This window comes from Nelumbo lutea, chromosome 3 (genome assembly GCF_056320005.1).
Source record: "Nelumbo lutea isolate HS-2025 chromosome 3, American lotus-T2T, whole genome shotgun sequence".
Classification (NCBI taxonomy): Eukaryota; Viridiplantae; Streptophyta; class Magnoliopsida; order Proteales; family Nelumbonaceae; genus Nelumbo; species Nelumbo lutea.
In genome coordinates, this window is record NC_142686.1 from 59662284 (window position 1) to 59687388 (window position 25105).

Consider the following 25105-nt stretch of genomic DNA (forward strand, 5'->3'; position numbering starts at 1 on the left):
GGATGCAGGAGAATTATACAGTTATTGGGTGGTTAGTCAACTCTATGCAACCCCACATAAGTCAACATTATCATTGGATGAATTTGGCCAAGGAGATTTAGGACAATGTTACAAAAACATACTCTCAAAAGCTAAATGTTGCCAAAGCTTATAAAATGATGTGAACAATCTAAGACAAGGGGAGAAATGCCTAGCCATGTATTACTCTATGTTGAAATCTCCGTGGCAAGAAATTGATGTGATGGAAATTGTCGTGTGGGAAAGCACTAAGGATGCAGAAATTGATATGAACAATCTAAGACAAGGGGAGAAATGCCTAGCCATGTATTACTCTATGTTGAAATCTCTGTGGCAAGAAATTGATGTGATGGCAATTGTTGTGTGGAAAAGCACTAAGGATGTAGAAACTTATAAAAAGTTGGTAGAAAGGAACAAGGTGTTTGAGTTTCTCACTGGACTCAATCCTAAGTTTGACATTACTAGGTGGAATATTCTAGCAAAGAATGAAGGATTCTTTCTCAGGCATATACCATGGTAGCAGTGAAGAGAGTAGGTGGCAAGCACAGTTGCAAGGACCACCTCCCCCATAACATTTTGCACATATAAGCATGAAGTCTAAGGGGCCTACTGAGAAGAAAGATGTAATATGTGAGTGAAGCAACTGACAGTCATAAAAGCACAGTCTGAAAGGTATGGAAGACTCATAAATCATTTGGAGACTACATTTGTAGCTTCCAACTCCTCAGGCAACACCTCCTCATCTGCTTTTGCTCACTCAGCTATTCGAGCTTTTGCAAATCATGCTACTATGTCAGGTAACCGTAAAACCACTTGGATTATAGATTCTGGTGCTTCTAGCCATAGGATCAGCAAGTCTAACGTATTTTGCTCATATTAACTTCTTTCTAGTTGTGAAAAGATATCTCTTGTAGATGGGTCCCTTGGACCTATCTCCAGCAAGGGGGACATCAGAGTCTTAGACTCCCTTATTTTATCCTCTATTCTTCATATTCCTAAACTTAACACCAATCTTTTGTCTATTAGTAGTTTAACAAAGTCTATGAATTGCAGCATAACCTTTTTTCCTACCCACTATGTTTTTCAGTACCTGAAGTCTCAAAGGCAATTGGGAATGGCCATGAGGCGAATGGAATATAGTTGCTAGATACACCTAACAAGAGTCTTGTACCACCTATGGAGTGGATTTGGAGTCTATTTCATCAGAATTTGTTAACTGAACATTATGGCATTTACATTTTGGTCATATTTCCTTTTTTGCTTTGAGTTATTTGTTTCCAAAATTGTTTAAAAGGGATAGCTTTGTCTAATTTTCATTGTGAATTATTTGAACTTGCCAAGCATTATAGACATTCTTATTCATTAAGTAATAAAAGATCAATTTCTCGTTTTCATATTGTGCACTCTAATGTGTGGGGGCCATTATCATTTACCTACTATGGGAGGCTATGAACACCATAGTTTTTTAGGCGCTAAGGCGAAGCTAGGCTAGGTGCCTTGTTGCCTAGTCACCTAGGTGATGGATTTTTTTCATGTATAAAACATAAATCCTAGGGTAGTTCCCTAGGTACCATAACCATATTTCCTTAATAATTATTCATAATTTTCGTAAGAAAAGTATAAAGTTAATGTTAAAGTATAGAAAATCAACATATTCATGAGAAGAAAAAAAGAAAAGAAAAGAAAATTCAAAAAATATAAGGAGTAGTAGTAGTAGTAATAGTAGTTCTTCCTTATTATTAGTTCAGGTTTTGAAGTCTTTGAGGGTTCAATACAGCATTTAGCAATGCTTGTATAGATTAAACCCTAACAAATAAGAAAATAATAAAACATAAACTAGTATATAAATACACAAGATGAATATTTTAGTTTGACAATGCCTATCTTATAATTATAATCTCAAAAAATAAAGAACAAAAAAGTATTTTATAATAAAAAGTACAAAATTACTTGGCGATTAGGCAAGGCGAGTCTCAAACGGCGCCTTGTCACCTAGGCGTTACCATGACAACCATGATAAATACTTTATCATTTTTATTGATGACTGTTCATGCTTCACTTGGATTTACCTCATGCAGTTCCAAGATGAAGTACCAACCATTGTGCAACACTTCATGAATTTATCCTTACACGGTTTAATATTCGTAACAAAATATTCCATTTTATATGCTAAGGAATATTTTGAGAAGAATTTTCATCCTACCTTGATACCTTTGAGGTTATTCATCAGAGTTCTTGTTCCCACACCGCACAACAAAACGGAATGGTGGAAAGGAAGAATCATTATGTGGTTGAGGTTGCTAGAAGACTTCTTTTTGCATCCCATGTTCTTGTGAAATTTTTGGGGAATATTGTTCGTACTACTACATATCTGATAAACCATATGCCTTCTCGGGTTTTGAGTTTTAAAACCTCATTTAGCCTCCTTTTCCCTGATGATGATTTTTCTCTCTTCCTCTTTGGGTTTTTAGGCATACTTGCAATGTTCATGTTCATAGCCACCAAAGACATAAGTTTGAACCTAAAGCTTGTAAGTGTGTTTTCTTGGATATGCCTCCATAGAGATGGGATATTGTTCTTATGATCCAATTCGTGGCATCTGCTTTGTCTCCAAGGATGCCACAATTGCAAAGTCCATTCCTTTCTTTGGCATTCCTTCCAAGGGGGTTAGTGGAGTTATTTGCACAGTCCCCAACTATTCCTCTTCTAGTTTCTATTGAGTCCTCGGTTAAGTCACCTCCTTCTGTTGCATCACCTCCTATTAAGTCTTCACATGTTCCTGCTCATCCTCCCACTTTTATCTCTCATCCTATTGTTCAAAGATGGTATCAAAGGCAACAACTCAGGCATGAGCAAGTTGTTTCCACACCTTCAACTGAGCCTCTTGCACCTCGCATAACTAATGAGATGACAAGGCAGCCTTCTTCTGTCCCACCAACATCTTCCTAGACCTAGACCTTTCTATTGCCCTCAGAAAAGGGAAACGGAAGTGTACAGCCTATTGCATCTCTAAAACCTATCATGCAACATCCTTTCTTTGACCAACTATTCCTTCTTAGCCTCTTTCTACACAAGCCATCCCTAAATCTGTATCAGAAGCCTTATCTAAATCAAAGTGAAGGGATGCTATGATGATTGATATAGATACTTTGCATAAGAACAATGCTTGGAAAATTGTGGAGTTAACTAAGGGGAAGGAATCTGTCAGTTGTAAAGTGGGTATTTACCATTAAGTACCATGCTGACGGTACCACTTAGATGTATGGTATTGATTACTTGGAGACCTTTACTCCTTTGGATAAACAACAGTTCGGGTTCTCCTATCCTTGGTTGCTAGTTTTGACTGGGCACTCTACCAATTTGATGTCAAAAATGCCTTCTTAAATGGAGATCTACATGAGGAGGTTTGTATGGGAGAGAAATGCAAGGGAAAGTGTGTAAATTGAAGAAGTCCCTTTATGGCCTCAAATAGTTTCCTAGAGCTTGGTTTGAGAGATTTCAAGTTGCTTTCGTTACGTTCGGATACACACAAACTCAATCTAGCCATACCTTCTTTGTCAAGAGGAGAACTTCTTTGGTGACCTTTCTTATTGTTTGTGTGGATGATATTGAAGTTACTGGTGATGATACACAAGAAGTTCTTAGCCTCAAAAAGTTTCCCAACACTAAGCTTGAAATCAATGATTTGGGGTAACTCAGATATTTTCTGGGAATATAAGTTGTTCAGTCTAAGGTATATTCATTTCTCAACACAAGTATGTCCTTGATCTTCTTGTCGTGACTGGCAAACTTGGTGCTAAGTTTGCTTCTACTACACCTATAAACTTAAACTACAAAATCTCGGCCACTAATGGTGAATTGTTGGTTGATAAGGGAGTGTTCCAAAGAGTGCTTGAGAAGTTATTGTATCTATGTATGACTTGGCCAGCTATTTCCTATGCAGTAAGTGTCAACCAGTTCATACATTCTCCTAGAGACACCCATATGGCATCCGCTAAGAAAATCTTGTGTTACCTAAATGGTACTCCAAGGAAAGGCATTCTTTTTGTTAAACATGGACATATGTAACTGGATGCATATATGAATTCAAACTAGGTTAGATGTATTGATGATAGATCTACCTCGGGTTACTGTGCTATGGTAGCAGCGAACATTGTTTCATGGAGTAAGAAGCAGACTATGATGGCTAGATCTTCAGTTGAGGCAAAGTACAGGGTGATGGCCCATGGAGTTTCAGAGTTATTGTGGCTTAGATCACTTTTAGAGAAACTAAGAATTGATTATGAGAAGCCAATGATGTTATATTGTGACTAGACATGTTCATGGGTCGGGTAGCCTAACGGGCCAGCCCGTTCTAAGTCGGGCTTGGACATAATTTTAGGCCCACAGGCTCCGACTCGGACCTAAAACACCGAGGCCGACCTTTTTTTGGTCCGGGCTCAGGCTTTCTCAAAAAAGGCCGGTCCAATCTTGAGCCCAACTTGATAATATATATTAAATAATAAAAAAATATTTTATTTAATAAAAAATATATACAATATTTTTCTTTGTTCCTCTTCTCTTTTTTCAAGTAATAGTGATATCTTTTATTATTTTTGAGTTTAAAGGGTTTTAATATAAATAAAACGTTTTTTTACTGAATAAAAAAAGAAAAAATTATGTTTTCAAATTTTTGGCCAGGCTCGGGCTAAAGACCTAGGTCCCATGGTCGGGCCTAAGTGTATTATGTTAATACATAGACAAAACCCGGTCTAATTGTGACAACCAAATAACCATCAACATTGCACAAAATCCCGTCCAAAATGATAGAACAAAGCACATCGAGGTTGATAGACATTTTATACAAGAGAGCGTTGCTACAAGGGAAGTTTGCATGCCATTTCTTGCTTCTGAAGAACAATTAGTTGATGTCTTGATGAAGAGAATTCTAAAAGGAAAGCTAATACATTATATAAGCAAGTTGGGCATGATTGACATCTATGTTCAACTTGAGGGGAGTGTAGAGAGACTGGGCCAAATGGGCACTAGTGCATTATTATTTTTTCTTCTTTTATTTGTTATGTTTATGTTAATGGTCCTTGTCCATATGGACCTGTTAACTATTTTTTATTTCTTTTAAGCTATGCTTATGAGTTGGCCGCCCCATTTAGGGCATCATTGTAATCACTCTCTTGAGATTAAATTAATACAAAAAATTAGGAGAAATGAGAGAAGATAGATCGAACTCTCTTCTCCTCCCTTCTTCTCTCAACTTCTTCTTCTTCCTCTTTTGATTTTTCTTATTTCTTCTCTTTCTTTGTAATTTCAGACTACACTGTTATTTCTTATTGGAATGATTCACATCTAATACAAATCAAAGATAATGGTCTCCATACTTGGAAAAAAATCTGTACCCCTCTTGATAGAGGGTACCTTGTGGCTAGTAAAATCCAACTGAAAACCAGCAACATGATCAAGAATAAGGGAAAATAGATCAATTTTCACAATTGCATGTTGGAAAATGTGGGGTTACTGGTGTAGATGCATATTTGGTAGTTGTGTAAAAATAGAATTGTGTGAATATGTATTCCTAGGATTGTGGAAAAGTATAATCCCTTAAATATGGGGATTAAAATAATTAGTCCCCTAATTATAGGAATTGATTTAGGAAGATGTTTTATATTTATTGCAGCAGCTTACTGTATAAATATGCCGATTGGCAATGGACTGAAAGTAGATCAGTTTTTTACCATTGCAAAACATGGTATCAGAGCTCTAGGTTTGCCAACCTTGAGATTTTTTTTCAGCCTTCATTGTTAGTTTTTTTTTTTTTTGTGGTTTTCTGACCTTTAGTGCTGATCTGTAACTAGCAGTGTTTCTTTTCCTTCTTTATTCTCCTTTCCTGCTAGCCTTATTCTTCCTCCATTGGCAATGTCCGACGTGACTGCAACAAGTGCTCCTGTCCAAACAGATTAAGGAGCAACGAATTTTCATCCTCACACCGGTGATTTGCAGAATATTCAGGCAACATATAGACTGAATGGCCAGAACTATTTGAAGTGGCCACAACTAGTACGTACCTATTTGAAGGGAAAAGGAAAAATTAGTCACCTTCTCAGAACAGGGCCAAAATTGGGCGAGCCAAATTTTGATGCTTGGGACGAAGAGGACTCCATGATTATGTCATGGTTGTGGAGTTCAATGACACCCGAGATTAGCGATACATGTATGTTTCTTCCCTCTGCAAGGGCTATTTGGGACGTTGTCCGACAAACCTATTCCAAAGCCCATGACGCTGCTCGTGTCTATGAGGTCAAATTGAAGACAATGGCGGCCAAACAAGAGAGCAGAAGTGTTACAGAGTATGCAAATCTGCTGCAAAATTTGTGGCATGATCTTGATCATTATTGGGTTCTTGAGATGAAGTGCCCCAATGACACTGTGATCTTGAAGAATTTTATTGAAAGAGATAGGGTGTATGATTTTTTGGTCAGACTGAATGCTGAATTTGATCAGGTTCGAATAAAAATTCTCGGCAAAGAAGAAGTGCCTCCATTGAATGAAGTTATAGCCCTTGTCAGAGCTGAGGAAAGCCGTCGTGGAATCATGCTTGAGCCTAAAGATCCCGAAGGTTCTGCTATGGTGGAAAGGAAAGGAAATTATAGTGGTTCAAAGGGTGAGAACAATCACAACTTGGCCCGTGACACAACCACCCGTGACTCTAACAATAACCTCTGGTGCACCTATTGCAAGAAGCCCAAACACACAAAAGATCGCTACTGGAAACTTCATGGGAAACCTCCCACATCCAGCAAGGAATGGGGCAATCGAGGAGTTTCGAAAGCAGTTCAACAGGCCCATAATGTCTCCACAATCCCGCAGCAAGAACACTCAAGTCAGGGGCCATTTAATGATGAAGAAATTGAAAGGCTAAGGAGTTTCCTGAGATCCTTGAAACCAAGAAGTGGTTCTACCTCTCTTGCTCTCTCGAGTGAGTCTTTACTCTAGGATTACATGTCTCGGCTAGTGTTTTTCCATGGATTCTTGATTCTAGAGCTACTGACCACATGGCACCCTCTTCACTACATTTTCTCACCTATACACCCCGTCCTAGTAGTAGAAAATTTTCTGTTGCTGATAGTTCTTTCACCACAGTGACAGAAATTGGGAATATTCAGATTACTCCATCCCTATTACTTAAAAACGTGCTTCATGTTCCTAAGTTATCCACTAGCCTTATCTCTATACATAAACTCACCCAGGATGTGAACTGCAATGTTGTGTTCTTTCCTTCTTACTGTGTATTTCAGGACCAAGTTTCGGGGAAGAAGATTGGACTTGCTAAGGAAAGGGATGGACTCTACTACCTTGAAGCAACCAGCAAACCATCTCACACTGTTATGCATGTCACACACAAGTCATTCTTATCTACCTCCAATAAAGATTTTATTTGGCGTCATCGCTTTCATTTCGATCATCCTTCATTTCCTGTTTTAAAAACAATGCTTCCTTCCTTGTTTAAAAGGATTGACGTTGAAGCCTTTCATTGTGATGTTTGTAAATTTGCTAAACACAAAAGGGTTTTTTTCCCAATCAGCAATAAAAGATCTTCAATTCCTTTTTATTTGATTCATTCGGATATATGGGGCCCTTCTCAAATTCCCAACATTACTGGTTCTAGATGGTTCGTCACCTTTATTGACGATTGCACTAGGGTCACATGGATTTTTCTTCTTAAGTCTAAATTGATGTGGGCACCATTCTTCCCAACTTCCATAACATGGTCCAAACTCAGTTTGGTGTGAAAATTAAAAGGTTTCGATCTAATAATGCTACAGATTATTTTAATCAGAATTTGTCCCCATTTTTTCAGAAAGAAGGCATTGTGCATGAATCTTCCTATGTTAACACTCCCCAACAGAATGGGGTAGCTAAGAGGAAAAATGGCCATCTTTTGCAAACCACCCGAGCCTTTCTCTTTCAAAACCAGGTCCCAAAACAATATTGGGGGGAAGCTGTCCTTACTGCTGCATACACCATAAATAGACTACCATCTAAAGTTCTTGACAACCGAAGCCCAATACAAGTCCTCTCTCAATTCTACCCTAATATTCGAACCTCAAATAATCTCACACCAAGAATTTTTGGTTGCACTGCCTTTGTTCATGTCCATAATAAGGGAAAATTAGATCCACGAGCAATCAGGTGTGTCTTCTTGGGATATTCCCCAACTCAGAAAGGTTATAAATGTTATCATCCAGCCACAGAAAATTCTACACCTCCATTGATGTCACATTTGAGGAGGGACAATCCTTTTTCACTCAACCTTATCTTCAGGGGGAGCCCTCACTAATGGTAGATAAGGCCTCGGATCTACCCTCCCTAGATGTATTACCCTCCTCATAGTCATCCAACCGTCAAGAATCACATCCTTCTGAGTCACATTCCTCTGAGCCCCACATTTCCGAGCCTCAACAAGAATCAAACAACCTAACCATTGAACCAAATCCAGACATTGCTAACCCCACCAATGATGTGCATGATGATGTGAGATATATGCAGGTTTACTCTAGGAGAGGAAATTCAGATCCTTAACTTGTGCAAGTCCATGACTCAACTCCTAATCCTAGAACTGAGGGATGTTCAGAACCTGAACTTGTACCTTCACAGTCTGAGTATGAGTATGACCTACCTATTGCCCTGAGAAAAGGAACCAGAGAATGTACCAAACGCCCATTGTACCCTTTAGCCAAATCTTTGTCGTTCCAAAGACTCTCTAAATCCCATAAAAGTTTTCTAGCCAGCCTTAACACCATTCCAATTCCTAATACTCTAGCCGAGGCACTTTCTAATAAGGAGTGGAGAAAAGCCATGAGAGTGGAAATGAAGGCAATAGAAAAGAACAACACATGGGAAGTTGTGGATCTACCGAGAAACAAGAACGTTGTATGTTGTAAATGGGTGTTCGCAATTAAGTACAAATCTGATGGGTCATTAGAAAGGTACAAAGCACGACTGGTAGCCAAGGGATATATACAGACTTATGGGGTAGATTATCAGAAGATTTTTGCCCCGGTAGATAAAATGAATACAGTAAGGGTGTTGCTGTCTTTGGCTGCTAAATATAATTGGGATTTGCGACAGTTTGATGTAAAGAATGCGTTTCTCCATGGTGATCTAGAAGATGAGATATACATGGACATTCCACCGGGTTTTGGAGAAGGCATTAAGGGGAACAAAGTTTGTAGGTTGAAGAAAGCACTATATGGTCTCAAACAGTCTCCAAGAGCATGGTTTGGAAGGTTTACAAAGGTGATGCTTAGTACAGGTTACAAGCAAAGTCAAGGTGATCACACATTGTTTATCAAACACACATCCTCAGGGGGAGTTATTACTCGATTAGTCTATGTGGACGATATAATCGTTATTGGGAATGATAAAAAGGAGAAGGAAGCATTGAAAAGCTGCCTTGCCAGAGAATTTGAGATAAAAGACTTGGGGAGACTAAAGTATTTTCTCGGAATTGAAGTTGCACATTCTAAACAAGGCATCTTTATCTCTCAACAAAAGTATGTTGTTGATCTTTTGAGAGAAACAGGAAATATGGCATGTAAACCAGCTTCCACGCCTATAGATCCCAATCATAAACTTGGAGAAGCCAGCGAGAATGCAAGTGTAGACAAGGAGATGTTCCAAAGACTGGTTGGAAAACTCATTTATCTTGCACATACACAGTCGGATATTGCATATGCTGTAAGTGTAATAAGTCAGTTTATGCATAATCCTAAAGAAGTTCATCTGCAGGCTGCTCATCGAATTCTGCACTATTTGAAAGCCAATCCAGGGAAAGGAATTTTATTCAGAAGGAATGGGGGACTAGCTCTTGAAGCATATACAGATGCCGATTATGCAGGATCTCCAATAGATAGATGGTCCACTTCTGGTTACTGTACCTTCTTGGGAGGAAACTTAGTCACTTGGAGGAGTAAGAAGAAAAACGTAGTGGCCCGGTCAAGTGCAGAGGCAGAGTTCAGGGCTATGGCACAAGGAGTGTGTGAATTACTCTGGTTGAAGATAATTTTAGAAGACTTGAAGATTCCACGAGAAGAGCCTATGAAACTATATTGTGACAACAAGTCAACCATCAATATTGCTCACAACCCTGTTCAACATGACAGGACGAAGCACATCGAAATGGATCGACACTTTATAAAAGAGAAACTGGACAGCAAGTTGATTTGCACTCCCTATGTATCTAAAAAAGGACAACCGGCCGATGTACTTAGTAAAGGGTTCAATAGTACAGACTTTCATAGAATTGTAGACCAGCTGGGAATGGAGGTTCTTTATTCACCAACTTGAGAGGGAGTGTTGGAAAACATGGGGTTACTGGTGTAGATGCATATTTGGTAGTTGTGTAAAAATAGATAAGTGTGAATATGTATTCCTAGGATTGTGGAAAAGTATAATCCCTTAAATATGGGGCTTAAAATAATTAGTCCCTTAATTATAGGAATTGATTTAGGAAGATGTTTTCTATTTATTGCAGCAGCTTACTGTATAAATATGCCAATTAGCAATGGAATGAAAGTAGATCAGTTTTTTACCATTGCAAAACATTGCATTACCTTAGTTTAGCTGAATTAATATTTTTGTGGTTTAGCTCTCCTCAAAAAATCCTTTATTGGTCTTTCTAGCACTATTCGATCCCCTTACATTCCAGCTAATAATCTCATCTCAACTCCTTTTGTGAACAAGCTCTACTCACCTTTATCTTCCTCCCCTCCTCTCTCCTTCCCACTTCCCTCCTTGTTGTAATTAATATTACACTTTCAATCTCTCAGATATTTAGAAGAAGCGACCATCACACCCATATTTTTCTTCAAGCTCAATGGTTGGGTCCTTTGGTTGATCCCTATCGCAGTTCTCTTCCTGCATTGGTTTAATGGTTTGGTCCTGTTATACATGGAGAAAGTGTCACCCTCCTCTCCACACCCCACAATCTTCTCTAACTCAGCATTCACCATCTCACTAAAGATGGTTTGGATTAGCTCCCAAATAATCTCCCCCTCTTTGTAGTTTGTATTGTTCCATTTTCCCCTAAACCTCCTTGCCCTGTGTGACAAGATAACCTGTGGCACCTTGCAATTGTATACAGTAATAGAAGGTGAGACACAAAACAAGAGTAAATTCAATGAAACAGTACTTTGAGTAGGGAATGATGCATGGGAGAGATTTAGATGATATGAACTCAAATACAAGAAGTTCCAGAGCACGTACATGTGAACTATCAAGTTCACCTAATGGTTTTTAGTTGGGAAACATCCCAATTTGCACTGTGAGGACAACCAAGGTGTCGATCATCCCCTTCATCTTTCCTATTCTGCACTAAGCTGGGTCTATCACCCTATCTACATACTCCCTACTTATGATGTTCCATCTGAGATTGAATCTTCTCACCAAAGGTTCCTGGTGGTGGCCTCCAACCCAGTTTTTTATCTCTACCTTTCTCCCTGGGTTATCGATCAGTTAGTCTACATCAACTCATATGATTGCACTGTACATTGGATGATGAAAGATGAGTCTTTTCATGGAGTAGGCCTTCAATATTCTTGTTTTTCCCTCCTCTATTTCCTGTGGCCCATTTGGATCAATACTATCAGAAAAAAGAAAATGTCAAGTTGAAAAAGAAGGGCATATGGTTTTCCACATATTACCTAAGACCAGATATTTACACAGGAATAGTATAATTGTACATTAATAAACTAGTATTATCAAAAATCTTACTCATTGAAATCGCGTTGAACTTGAAAGAAGTGCGCAGCCATCCCCATGTCATTACTGTTGCCAACCCTAGCTTCCAATGCTTCCAATATATGGATTCTCTGCATGATAAAGCAATATTGATACTTCATGTACAATAATAACAGAAACAGAAACTATTCCACCAGTTATCAAATCAATAAGCTAACTGCCCAATAAGTAATATCAAAAAGCAAGAAGCAGCAGAAAACCGAAAAAAACTGAAGGTTGTAATATAATACAATAAAGAAAATATATCATGAAATGAGACTAGGAAAATGGAAGCTACCCAGGCAAGAAACAATTTCTTCTAGCATGTCATAATGGCTATAAGATTAAAAAAAAAATGATCAGCGGCTATAACATAAAAATTGATATAAGCACAATAAGAACTAAAAGGAAATGTAATAAATCATTGTCTAATTTCCAGCCCTTTCAAAACTAAGGAGTAATAAATACAGCTGATTCTCAATGATCCCCACCATAGTTGTCAAGAGTGCCTAGGTGACAAGGCGCCCATGGAGGGTCGCCACGCCTAATCACCAAGTAGTTTTCTATAGCGTGTTATAAAAAACTTATATTCTTAAATTTTTTAGGCTATAATTATAAAATAGACGTTTTTAAACTAAAATATTCATTTTGTATGCTTATATAGTAATTTCTTTTTATTATTTTCTTATTTGTTAGGGTTTAATCAACACAAACATTGCTAAATGCTGGATTGAACCCTCAAAGACTTCAAAACCTGAACCAATAAGTAAGGAAGAACATAAAATGTTGTCCAATCAACACATTTTCTACAACAGAAATAGGGGTTCAGCCCCTATATTTTTTGAATTTTCTTTTCTTTCTTCTTTTTCTTCTCATGAATATGTTGGAATATGTTGATTTTCTATACTTTAACATGAAGTTTATACTTTTCTTATGAAAATTATGGATATCTATTAAGGAAATATGATTATGGAACCTAGGGAACTACCCTAGGATACATGTTTTTACTTAAAAAAAATCCACCGCCTAGGTGCCCACCTAGGTGACTAGGCAACAAGGCGCCCCCCTATCGCCTAGCCTCGCCTTGGCACCTTGAAAACTAATGATCCCTACCAGTTCCCTAGGTGAGAGAAATATGAAAATACAACAAATGCACTTCAATGCAACTCAACTGAATAGATGATCGACAGTGTCACCATTTTTCTTGCATCAGGTGCACACAAGGACATAATAACCAAGTCTTCTTTCTCCATTAGAATAGTGCTAGAGAAATATGGGTTATTGAGAATGCCTATAGAACTAGAAATTTCCCTTGCTCAAGGTTTCAACCGTATCTATTTTTACTGTATACCTCCATACAAAATGCTTTGGAATGTTTTTGAGTTTTCCATTTATCTTACAACATTAATAATTATTGCTTCCTATCACTTGTTTAATATTCTTAAATGTTTAAATTCAGATTTAGAAGAGAAAGAATAAAAGAAGAGAAGGAAAAAAGAAGAAAAACTCAACTAGTGTGAGCTTGTCTTACACTACAGGTCCCAAGCCCAGATAGAGGGTTGTGCCAGGTTGGTAGCCGGCACTAAAACTTTTGCCAAACTCTCATAAATATAGATCCTAATTTGTCTTTTCATGCTCATGCTAGGGTGTTCTTCAGAAATGACGCACTACACACTAACCCAAGTGTGGTGTTTAGTGGGGGGTTTGCTAGGATGGTCCCCATGAGTGACACACCATGGCAAAGCCTTGCTCTGGTGTCAAATAGACAAGGGTTCCCACACCATTCTGGACAGGGGCAGGAAAAGAATCTAGTCCAAGAAACATGACTTTGTTTAACCACTTGGAATGTAGGAACATTAACTAGAAAAACTATGGAATTAATAGACACCATGAAGAGGATAGAAAGTTAATATTGCATGCCTAAAAGAAACTAAATGGAAGGGCAAAAAAGCTAAAGAAATTGATGGCTACAAATTATGGTATACGGAAAAAGTGAATAACAAAAATGGTGTAGCGATAATAGTAGATAAGTATTTAAAAAATGAAATTATAAGTGTTAAAAGAATTGGGAATAGAATAATTTTAATTAAACTTGTTTTAGGGGAGGAAGTCATTAACATAATTAGTGCTTACCTCATGTGGGATTCGAAGAAAACATTATAAGACAATTTTGGGAAAACTTAGAAGTATTAATCCAAGAAATTCCAAATGAAGAGAAGATTTTTATAGGAAGAGACCTAAATGGTCCTTTAAGGAAAAGAAATGTAAGATATGATGTGGTACATGGAGGATTGGATTTGAGGAGAGGAATGAATCAGCAGATACAATATCAGATGTTGCAGTAGCTTATGATATGGCAATTTTAAATACATTTATCCAAAAGAAGGATGAACACTTAATAACATTTAAAGTGGATCAAACGTAAGTCAAATAGATTTTTTCCTCACTAAGAGAACAGAATGAATAATGTGTAAAGATTGCAGAGTTATTCCAGGAGAAAGCTTAACAACACAACATAGATTAATGGTGGTAGATGTGCACATTAAGAAATGGAAGAGAAATGGGGAAGAAAATAGGTGTATAAGAATTAGGTGGGAAAACCTAAAAGGAGAAAAACTAGCTCAATTTAGAAACAAGTTGATAATAGAAGGGAAATATAATTTAGAAGGAAAGATTAATGATATTTGGCTTGAAATAGCAAACAACATTAAAACAAAGTAGCAAAGGAGGTCTTAGGAGAATTTAAAGGGAAATGGAAAAGTACTAAAGAAACTTGGTGGTAGAATGAAGTCGGATCAAAATGAGCATGTCACAAAGAGGAATGCATAAAGTAGTAAAGTTGAGAGAAAGAAAAGGCAAAGATTTAAACCATGTTAGATGCATTAAAGATGTAGATCAAAGAGTCTTGGTAAAATATGTTGAAATCAAACAAAGATGGAAAAACTATTTTGAAAAATTATAAAATGAACAACAGGGATAGGGTGCTAAATAAGGTTAAAAATAATACATACTTTCATAGAGTTAAACCTACTGATGTAAAAGAGGCACTAAATAAGATGAAGGGAAAGAAATTAGGACCTAATGGGAATCCAATAGTAGTGTCGAAAGGTATGGGAGAGGTAGGCTTGTTATGGGCTAACTAAGCTATTTAATTAGATAGTAAAAGATAAGTTGATGCTTGATGATTGGAGAAATAGCAGTATGGTGCCTATATTTAAGAATAAAGTTGATATACAAAGTTGTAATAACTACCGAGGGATTAAACTCATGAGCCACACTATGAAACTTTGGGATAGAATAATTGAACAAAGATTGCGACTTGAAACAAGTGTTTCAGAGTAAGAGAACCAAATTGACTTTATGCCAAGGAGATCAACCATGGAATCTGTATTTCTTTTGAGACGATTGATAAAAAAAAGGCTTATGATAGTATGGTGAGTCTTGGAAATCAAGATACACTTAGGATTGGAGACCAAGAGGTAACTCAATGTGACCATTTTCAGTACCATGGTTCAATAATCCATAACAACGGATAGATTGAGGAGGTAACAAGGGATAAAAAAAAGGCTTGAAGAAGATTGGGAAAAATGGAGGGGTGCATTTGTATAAAACTGTTGTAAGACCAACTATGTTGTATGGAGCAGAGTGTTGGGCAGTCAAGCAACATGTTCAGAAAATGAATGTGCCAAAAATGTGAATACTAAGATGTATGAGTGGAAAAACTAGAAAAGATAGGATCAGGAATGAAGTCATCCGTAGAAACCTAGGAGTAGCACAAATAAGTGATAAAATGAGAGAGTAGGCTAAGATGGTTTGGTCACATACATAGAAGACCGCCAACAACTCTAATTAGAAGAAGTAATTTGTTACAAATGGAAGGGGCTAGAATAGATACGGGTAGACCAAAAAGAACGTGGATGATAGTAAGAAGAACTATTTAATAGTGGATACGGTTTTAAATAGAATGGAGTGGTGAAACAGGATTCATGAAGATGAGGAGGAGGAGGAAAAGAAGAGAAGAATATGGAAAGAACCAAAAAGTATGAGGCATCAGCCTCTATTCACTTATATATGCAACTGTACAAGGTAGTAATACAACCAGTATACTTCTGGTCGTGTGACTCCACCAAGCAGCTTTATAGCACAGCTAAAATTAAGAAACAGAAAATACAAAATAGAAACAAATATAACCCAATAAAAACAACAGCAATCAGCACCATAATTCATCTCAAAAAACTCCCACAAGTTAAGCATAGAAGTTAGGGACCAATTGGGCCACCAAACCATCTAACCGGATTTCAAGTTAATTTGGAAAGGGTATTGGTGAACCATGTTGACCCAAACCATATCAGAACATTGAACCATTTGATCGGGTTCAAGTTCAGGCTAATTTGAGTTAGGTATGGTTGCACCGTATTTCAAAAATATAAGTATTTAATAGAGAAATTTCATATGAATTAGCTACTAAGGAAGGCTATAATTTTGTACCATTTAGATTTCAATAGTAAAACCAGGTGGTGCCTTGATAACTATGACACTCACCCTCTTGGTATTATTCTTCCTAAACCTCTGGGGTATGAGATGGGAGTGAAGCTTCCAACAAGACTCATGAATGTGCTTGGGCTTCTTAAAAAAATCAAACGCTTCCTTCTCATCAGTACCATCACCCTTTTCAGACATCTATTGTACCTTCAACGTAGTTGTAAAAGGAGCAAAATGACAAAACATAGGTATCTACAACACAACACACCTCCTCTCTCTACACCATGAGCAAGAATATAGGCATGAGAGAGAGTCACATCATCCCTGGTAAAAAATGTGTTGGCGTGTAATGCCATACTCTAGATTCAGCCCACCCAAAAATTCAAACACTTGATTCTTCTCTACAAGCTTCTTGTAAGTTAGTACATCCTTGGGACTCTCCCAAATTATGGTTTCCAAGAGATGAATTTCTCGCTACATGGATTTCAGGGTAGATAAATACATTGATAATGGATTCTCTCCTTGTTTGAGAATATTCACCTTTGATTTCAACTAGTAGGCATAAGTAACATTTAGCATCTAGGAATACATTTTTGCAATATTATCCGAATCACCTTAGCAGTTCTCATCCATAAGAAATTTCTACTAAGGTGGGGTGGCATGGAATTCACAAACCGGGATATCACTATAAGATTCTACTACATCCATCTTCAATGTTTTGTATCTTGAGGATCTATTTCTACCTCAGAACTTGTGAAATATCCTAGCTTCCCATGCCCTCCAATATACTTCTGTACTGATTGAGACCACTCCAAATAATTGTCCCCAATGAATTTCACAATAGTCACTTGAGTACTAAGGGTATTCCAAGACCCCCAAAGCTACCCCACAAATTCACACCATATGTAAAATAATCCAGAACTAGATGAAGAAGATCACCCTTCTTAGAATTGGGAGAAATAGGAAATTAGGAGGACGCACACTACAGAGGCCCTAGGACAAAATTTGCCCACTCTAGAATATAAAGGCTGATCAAGAGAAACCTGAGCACCACTGTTGAAACCACCAGAAATTACTGCAAAAAAATCTCTATTTTTTTCTTGAACTTTTGGGAAATTTTTCAAGAACTCTTCTCAAACTTCAACCAAACTTCAGATGGATCTCAAAAAATCATCCTAAAACCAGGCAACCAACATACCAATAACCATCTTCTCCAACATTTCATAAAACTCACTAATCTTAGGACTACCCTAGTCTGACCCTAGAGAAGATCAAACACCACCAAGATCTTGATGCTCTAACACCAACTTGTTTAATTTTCTTAAATGCTTGAGTTCAGGTTTAGAAGAAAAGAGAAGAAGAATGTGGAAAGAGCTAAAAGGCATGAGGTGCAAGCCTCTATTATACTTGTATATGCAACTGTACAAGGCAGCAAAATTATCAGTATACCCTTGGTCATGTGATTCCAGCAAAATTTTTTATATTTTTAATTCCATGTCATTTTTGAAAGAACAAATGAGATGCACTTTCCCAATAACCTAAATAATCTCTTCTCCTCAAAATTATTCCTAAACTACATCCCCCACTTTCTCCAAAATTATCCCAAATTCCTATTTATCTTCTAAATTATCTCAAATTCCTATTTATCTCCAAAATTATCTCTAATTTAGTAGAGAGTTTCTCTCCTAAATTATCTCTAATTCCTATTTATCCTCTCCCATACTTTTTATCTATACCTATCTAACGAAAGATTGGATTAAAAAATTTAAGAATTATTTAAATATTTATTAAAAACACAAAAAATAATTTTATATTTTTACAAAATATATCACGAAATTAAGTACTAACAAATTAAATTATGTTTTGCTGGATTATAAATTTAAATGTTCTTTAAATATTTAATAATATGTAATAGCTTTAAACAAATAAAACTCAAATAACAAAAAATTTTAAATATTTTATAGATTATTTAAATATTTCATAAATAAATATTAATCATAAATAGATTTTAAATAGTTAAAATAACAAAATCATGTATTATATTTAAAAAACTTCTTCAAAGTATAAAAATAATTATAACTTAATATTTAAATTAATAATAAGATTTAAAATATTTAAAATAAGTACATTTTGTAAGAAATTTAAAAAATAATGTAAAAGGTAGAAAATTAATAAAAACATAATATTTAAATTAATAATAATTTGATATTTTTACATAATATTATAAATAAATAATTTCACTTATATCAAGTAAGAAATCGAGAAAATAAGATTAAAAAATAATATTTATTAATAATAACTTTATACTCTTCATCTATATTTATTATATAATTATATATACTAAAATTAATATTTATTGTCTTCTGTGATAAATGTATTTTCAATAAGTATGTATACATTTATTTTGTTAAGTTATTTAATAGAAAACTTTTGATAATTATTAGATATTAAATTACTATTATTGAAATTTTTAAGTTTAATTTATTGAACTTATTGTATTTATTTTATAGATTATTTCAATATTTAAATAATTAAATATTTATCATAACTAGATTTTAAATTGTTAAAATAACGAAATTATGTAATATATTTAAAAAACTTCTTCAAAGTATAAAAATAATTATAACATAATATTTAAATTAACAATAATTTAATATATTACAAATCCAATAATAAAATTATGTAATCATAGTATAAATTATGGTTTTATGGAAAATTAAATTCAATAAATAATTAATATTTTAAAATTTACATATTATACATATTATTTAAGTATTTAAATATTTTTAATAACAAAATATTTAACATAACTAGATTTTAAATAGTTAAAATAAATACATTATGTAATAAACTTTAAAAAATCTAAAAATTAGAAAAACAACTATTACATAATATCGAAATTAATAATAATTTAATATTTTCTACAGAATATTATAAATAATTAATTTCACTTATATCAAGTAATAATTCGAGAAAATAACTTAAAAAAAATAATATTTATTAATAATAATTTTAAACTCTTAAAATATATTTATTATATAATTATATATACTAAAATTAATATTTATTGTCTTTTGTGATAAATGTATTTTCAATAAGTATGTATAAATTTATTTTGTTAAGTTATTTAATAGAAAACTTTCGATAATTATTGGAGATTAAATTTCTATTATTGAAATTTTTAAGTTTAATTTATTGTACTTATTGTATTTATTGTGTTTTTATTATAAGTTATTGATTAATATTTAGTAGAGATTAAACTATCTATTGACTAAGTTAATATATTTTTAGTACTTATTATATTTTTGTAATTTCTGTAATTATTGTAGTTTTCAATATCAATATATTTTCAATAATTGTGTATTTTTGCTATAAATTTTCAATAATTATGGGAGATTAAACTATTGTTATTTATTAGAGATAAGACTATTAATTTAGCTGAAATTATGAATGTTCATTAGTTGGTTCGGTGCGGTCGTAGGCTATTTGGCCAACCAAATTGACCTAGTCAGGTTAGGGAGTTGGTCAGTTGAAACCAACTAACCTTTTGTGAAAACCGACACGCTCAAGATGTATTGGTTTGGGTCGATTTTTTGGTTTGGTCAGTCTGTTCAAAAGATTTAAATTTGAAATTTAAATTTAATTTTAAAAATTATAGTGCGGTTATTAAATAATAAATTTAAAAATTAGATTTATGATATAAAACATTTTTTACTAAGAAATATGGGAAAATTCCCTCTTTTTCTTATTAAAAATTATATTTAAAATATAAAATATTAAATATATATCCATGGTTAGGTCGTTCAATTTTGGTCAGTTTACAAATGGCCAAAGTGGAACTGATCCAACATAGTCGAATTGAGAAATTTTTTAACCAAAGCCAACCTAAAATTCTAGAAAACCGACCAACTTGGGTCGAGTTAATTGGGTTGGTTGGTTTCATCAGTTTGACAAATAAACCTAACTGAAATTAATTATTGTTATTTTGTATTATAAAAATTTTATTAAAAGTAATATATAAAATATGAATAATTATTAATTATTTAAAAAGTTCAAAATATAAAACAATTGTATACTCTTATGTGTTTCTATTAGGGTCATTTGTTAATTAGAACATTTAGGGATGGCAATTTTCCCCATCCCTGACGGGAACTTGACTTCCCAACACAATGGGGCTGGGGATGGGGATTGTTTTGGCGGGGCGGGGGTGGGGGCGATGATTAATAGGAATCCCCGGTCGAGGTCGAGGTCAGGGATGGGGATTGAGGTCCCTACCCCACCCCGTCCCCGATTATACATGTGTGTGTGTGTGTATATATATATATTAAATGTTATTTATATTAAATATACTATTATATTATTTAATTATATATATATATATATCAAAACACATTTAAAACATTATTTATAATTTATAATTTTTATTTATTTGAAAAAATACTATTATCTCAAAACATTTTGGGGATTTGGGTGTTAGACAGTTTTTGTATGCCCTTAGCTTCAATCTGATTTGATGTACTTTTGTTATTTAGTGGAAATAAATAAAGTGCATGTTTGATTCATGTTGTTTGGTTTAATTCTATGTAAAACCCTAAAACTGGACATTTATAGAGACTCATGTTAGTTTTAAATGTTCACAGCCGTTGGATAAGTCTGGGGAGATTTATCTTGCCAAGGCTGATGCTGGTGTGCCACCAAGTGTTGGGATGGCCTGTCTCAGCCATCAGGGTAAGACCCGAGGCACATGCAGTATGGGATTACTTGAATCCTTGAACCGGACCAGATTTCCAGTATTGCCCTGGACCTTGGAGATAGATGGGCAAAACTGGAAAGTTACACCTGACCCCTAGACTCGATTATGACATTTCACTAGGTGTTGGATCAGGCTGCCTTTGATATGCCAATCAGTGAGATCCTTAGCGGGGATCAAAACCTGGGTATGTTGGGGCAGTTTGAGAATTCATCTGAGTGGGTGATCATAGTGACAGAATCAGCCACTTTGTCGGACAAAGGGTAATGATCGAGAATGCACTCTCTCTGATGGAAACCAAACTGCCGGCAGTTGATTTCAATCGTTGGAATTTTGTTTTGCAAAATTAATATATTTATATATATATATGTACGGTTTCGAATTGTTTGCAAATGGTTTTAATTCCCGGGATCCATGTGAGAGGAGAGTGCGGCACTGTTCCTTGCTGCCGAGGGAGAGATCCTCTCTTGTCGGGCAGTGCTTGATCATTAAGGGCTGAGAGGTTAAGTGTAAGACCATTGAGGATAATACCTGATGGGCTAATCTTGCACCTGCCCACAGTCCCTGGGTTTTTATAAGATGGCTTGGCCCAGGGACCACTTAATGTAAGTGTTGGGCCCATAGGGTCCATATGATGGACTCAAGGGGTTCATTGAGTTTTTCAGTGAATTCGGCTGGGCCTTGTATTAAAGGCTGGGCCGAACCCATGTGGCTGGTGTGTAGATCAATGCTTGGGTCCCACGCCATACAAAGAAGCCCAACTGGGCAGCAGATTGGAAAATAATTAGACACTGAACACTTAATGGGCCAGAAGCCCATTTCGAGGTGGGCTGATATGATCACCCATCCTTGGGGCGAATCTGAGATTAATGTTAGTAAAAGGATTGGGCCTTTAGCCTTATCCACTCTTGGAGACCAAATTCAAATTAGATTTGAATCTGGTAACCTCCTGATAAGATCAGGAGTAAGCTAACTTTATCTGCAGATAAGATTAAGATTATCCCCTATCCAAATACTGATTTGGATTGGGATAACTCCTAATTAGGAGGATTCTTAATCAAGAAGAAAGGAGGAGAAACCCTAACTAAGAGAGAGAAATATCAGATTTCGAACCACCTTGAAGAGATATAGGATATCTCCTACGAATTGAGAGAGGATTTCATTCATACTCCAGAAAAGAAAAAGGCAGTTCAGCCTTTTTGCCTTTAGAGTTCTCCTCCTGCCGCCGCCATCTGTTTTTGCAAGATTAGATCTTTGCAGAAAAAGAAAGTCAAGAAATATGTTCTTGACATTAATCTTGCAACAAAGACTAAAAGGATTCAGTGTTTAGTGTTTCCAGAGGATTCTTGTGAAGGATCCAGTGTGTAGGACGCACCCTACTGGTTCTGTTCCATCCACAGCTGTGTCATCTTCAGCAGGAACGGATCTTGGAGCATTCTTTGGGCGTGAACACCAACTTTGGGAAATACTGCTTCTCCGGATCAGGTATATTCCTCCCATTTATCTTTTGGTACAGATCTGGTTTGATTATGGTTCAAGTGGGATCCTTGAATATTGTATTCTAAACTTAGGGAATATGATTCCCAGTTGGGAGAAGGTAGGAAATTTTTTGAAATTTGTCCACCCATTCCGCAACCTTTATGGCGTCCATTAGATGGATCCTACCATTCTTTCATTGGGTCCCTAAGGGGAACCCATCCCCATCAGGGATCGGGGATGGAGGTTAATTTCATAATCAAGGTCGGGGCCTTAGGACCACGATTTCATTAAGGAGTGTTTGTTTTGCCCTTAGGCCCATGATTTTTTATTCCAAAAATGCTCCTAACACTTTTTTTGCATAAAAAACAAAATTGAACAAATGTAGCCAATAGAGTGGTTGCCCATGTCTTATTAAGGGCAAAAATGGCATTTTTATTTTTATTTTCTTTTGATTAAATTTATTTAAATGAACATTAGGGTCAATGTTGTCACCTAATTGATTAAATCCATTGCAAATTATAAGTGGTGTTTTAGTAAAATGCTAACTATAGGGTAGATTTTAGTAAATCCATGAAACTATAAGGGGTATTTTAGTGTATGACCCTTTTTATTATTTAGCTTTCTCTCAATAAATCCCGTGCATCGCACGAGGCCCCGCTAGTAATATAATAAATCAGCAATATAACCCAATAAAACCACCATTGAGCAGTGTTAAAACTCATCTTTGAACACTATAAAGAGAAAAAAAGTTACAACTGCATCCATGGAGACGTCAGTATAGGCTCCAACACAAGACAATTGGATATGATTTCATTCATCAGAGTCCAAGAAATGGATGAAAGTATCGTCATATTTGCATCTAGTATAAACCATTCCTTTACTTTTATTTGTTAACTATTTTATCTTCTCCTACGCCAATTTCCTATCAAATTTCAACAAAACATCTATTGCTTACAAAGTTTTTTCAAAGTAATTTTTTATCATTACCACATCAAAGAGATTGTCTCCAAAAAGGGGATAATGAGAGACTTCTTTATAGCGAGTTCTGTTAATGTATACCATTTACATACTTGTTAAAGTCGGTTGAGTAGGGGTAGATTTGCCTTTTCATTATATTTTAAGTTGTGCATTGTCCATACTTAAGTAGGGGCATATTAGACTTTGTATCTGTTAGAGCCGGTTGTACAAGGGTAGTATAGTCCTTTTATGTTTAGTTATATATGTATTGTTCAGCTGATGTGGCTCTCACTTAAGTGAGGGCACAATGGTAATTCTTGTATATCTTAGAAGAGTATAAATAAAAGAAGGGCCGACTAGAGGGATTTGAATTTTTCTCTCTAGTTCAGTGGTGACCTTTTCTCCTTCTTCCTTCTCTCTCTCTTCTCCTTCTCTTTCTTCTAATCTGAACTTATACGAACATCAAATCTGAGTTTTATCATGGTATCAAAGCCACGATAATCAGTTCAGATCAGTTGTCTCCTTTTCTCTCTGTTCTGCACATTCCTTTCTAGGGTTTTGCAGAATTCTCATTAATACCTAGAGAGTTTTCCAAAAAAAAAGAAAAGGACAAAGAAAAGGACTGGTTGTTTTCTCCTTCTGGGGGTTTCCATGCCTCCAATGAGTGCAGTGGTTGTGGTTTTGTGTGGTTGGTAGAAAACCCTCTACTCGCAATTCGAAGAGGGTTGGTTTTGTGATGGTGACAGTGCAGACTTGGTACCCTCTAGTCGATAGGTACATGATCTTCGAACTAAGTTGTGGTATGTAGCAAGTTTCTTTTATATGTTAAAGAACTGAATATCCTATTCGTGAGGTGTGTTGTGAGAGTTTCTAGTGCTGACAGTAGACGGCAACAGTAGTGTTGTTGCTAAAAGTAGTGAACAGTTGTGAACATTGTTGCTAAAAGTAGTGAACAGTTGTGAATATTGTTGCTGAAATAGTGGTGAATAGTTGTGAGTGTTGTTGCTGAAACCTGGTACTAGGAACCCTAGTTGTGTTCAGTCATTCGTGTGGAGTGTGGTGATTTATTAGGGCAGTAGAGTAACAATGGTACAACCTCCCATTGTTTTCTTGTGCAGTCATGGGAGACAGCAGTGAATACAAATCAATTGTGATGGTGCCTTCTGATTATCTGAATGTGTAGATGACCTCTATAAAACTGAATGGTAAGAATTATATCCCTTGGGCTAAGTCTGTTGAAGTTTTCCTGAAAACCAAAAAGAAAGTAAAACATGTGAGGGAAGATAAACACCCAATTGATTCTCCGGGATATGATGAATGGGAGCAGGAGGATGCTCAAATTATGACTTGGCAATGGAACAGCATGGAGTCCAAAATTAGTGTGAACTTCATGTTTTTAGATACAGCCAAGGAAGTCTGGGATCATGCAAGGAAACTATATTCGGGACAAGATAACACTACTAGAGTTTACCAACTGTACCAAGAGTACTTCAATCTGCAACAAGGGAATCAGAGTCTTGAGGACTATTATGCCAGTATGAGAAATTTACGAAATGAGTTGAATGTTTATCATCCCCTTACACCTGATGTCAAAATTCAGCAACAACAAAGAGAGCAGTTGGATGTGGCCAAATTTTTAGTAGGGCT

The 25105-nt window shown here is 35.7% G+C and overlaps 1 protein-coding gene across 3 annotated transcripts in view; it reads right to left on the reverse strand.

Annotated features, from left to right (window-relative positions):
* LOC148865202 (uncharacterized) overlaps positions 1-25105 on the reverse strand; it is a 60787-nt gene that overhangs the window by 3412 nt on the left and 32270 nt on the right. For 2 of the 3 annotated variants that reach the window (XM_088981061.1, XM_088981062.1), the window contains exon 6: positions 11785-11882. In XM_088981061.1, coding sequence (XP_088837187.1) covers positions 11785-11882 — 98 coding nt within the window. Of the gene's footprint in view, positions 1-11277; positions 11632-11784; positions 11883-25105 lie in introns of all 3 variants that reach the window. The other variant, XR_016110757.1, reaches the window with a different exon arrangement.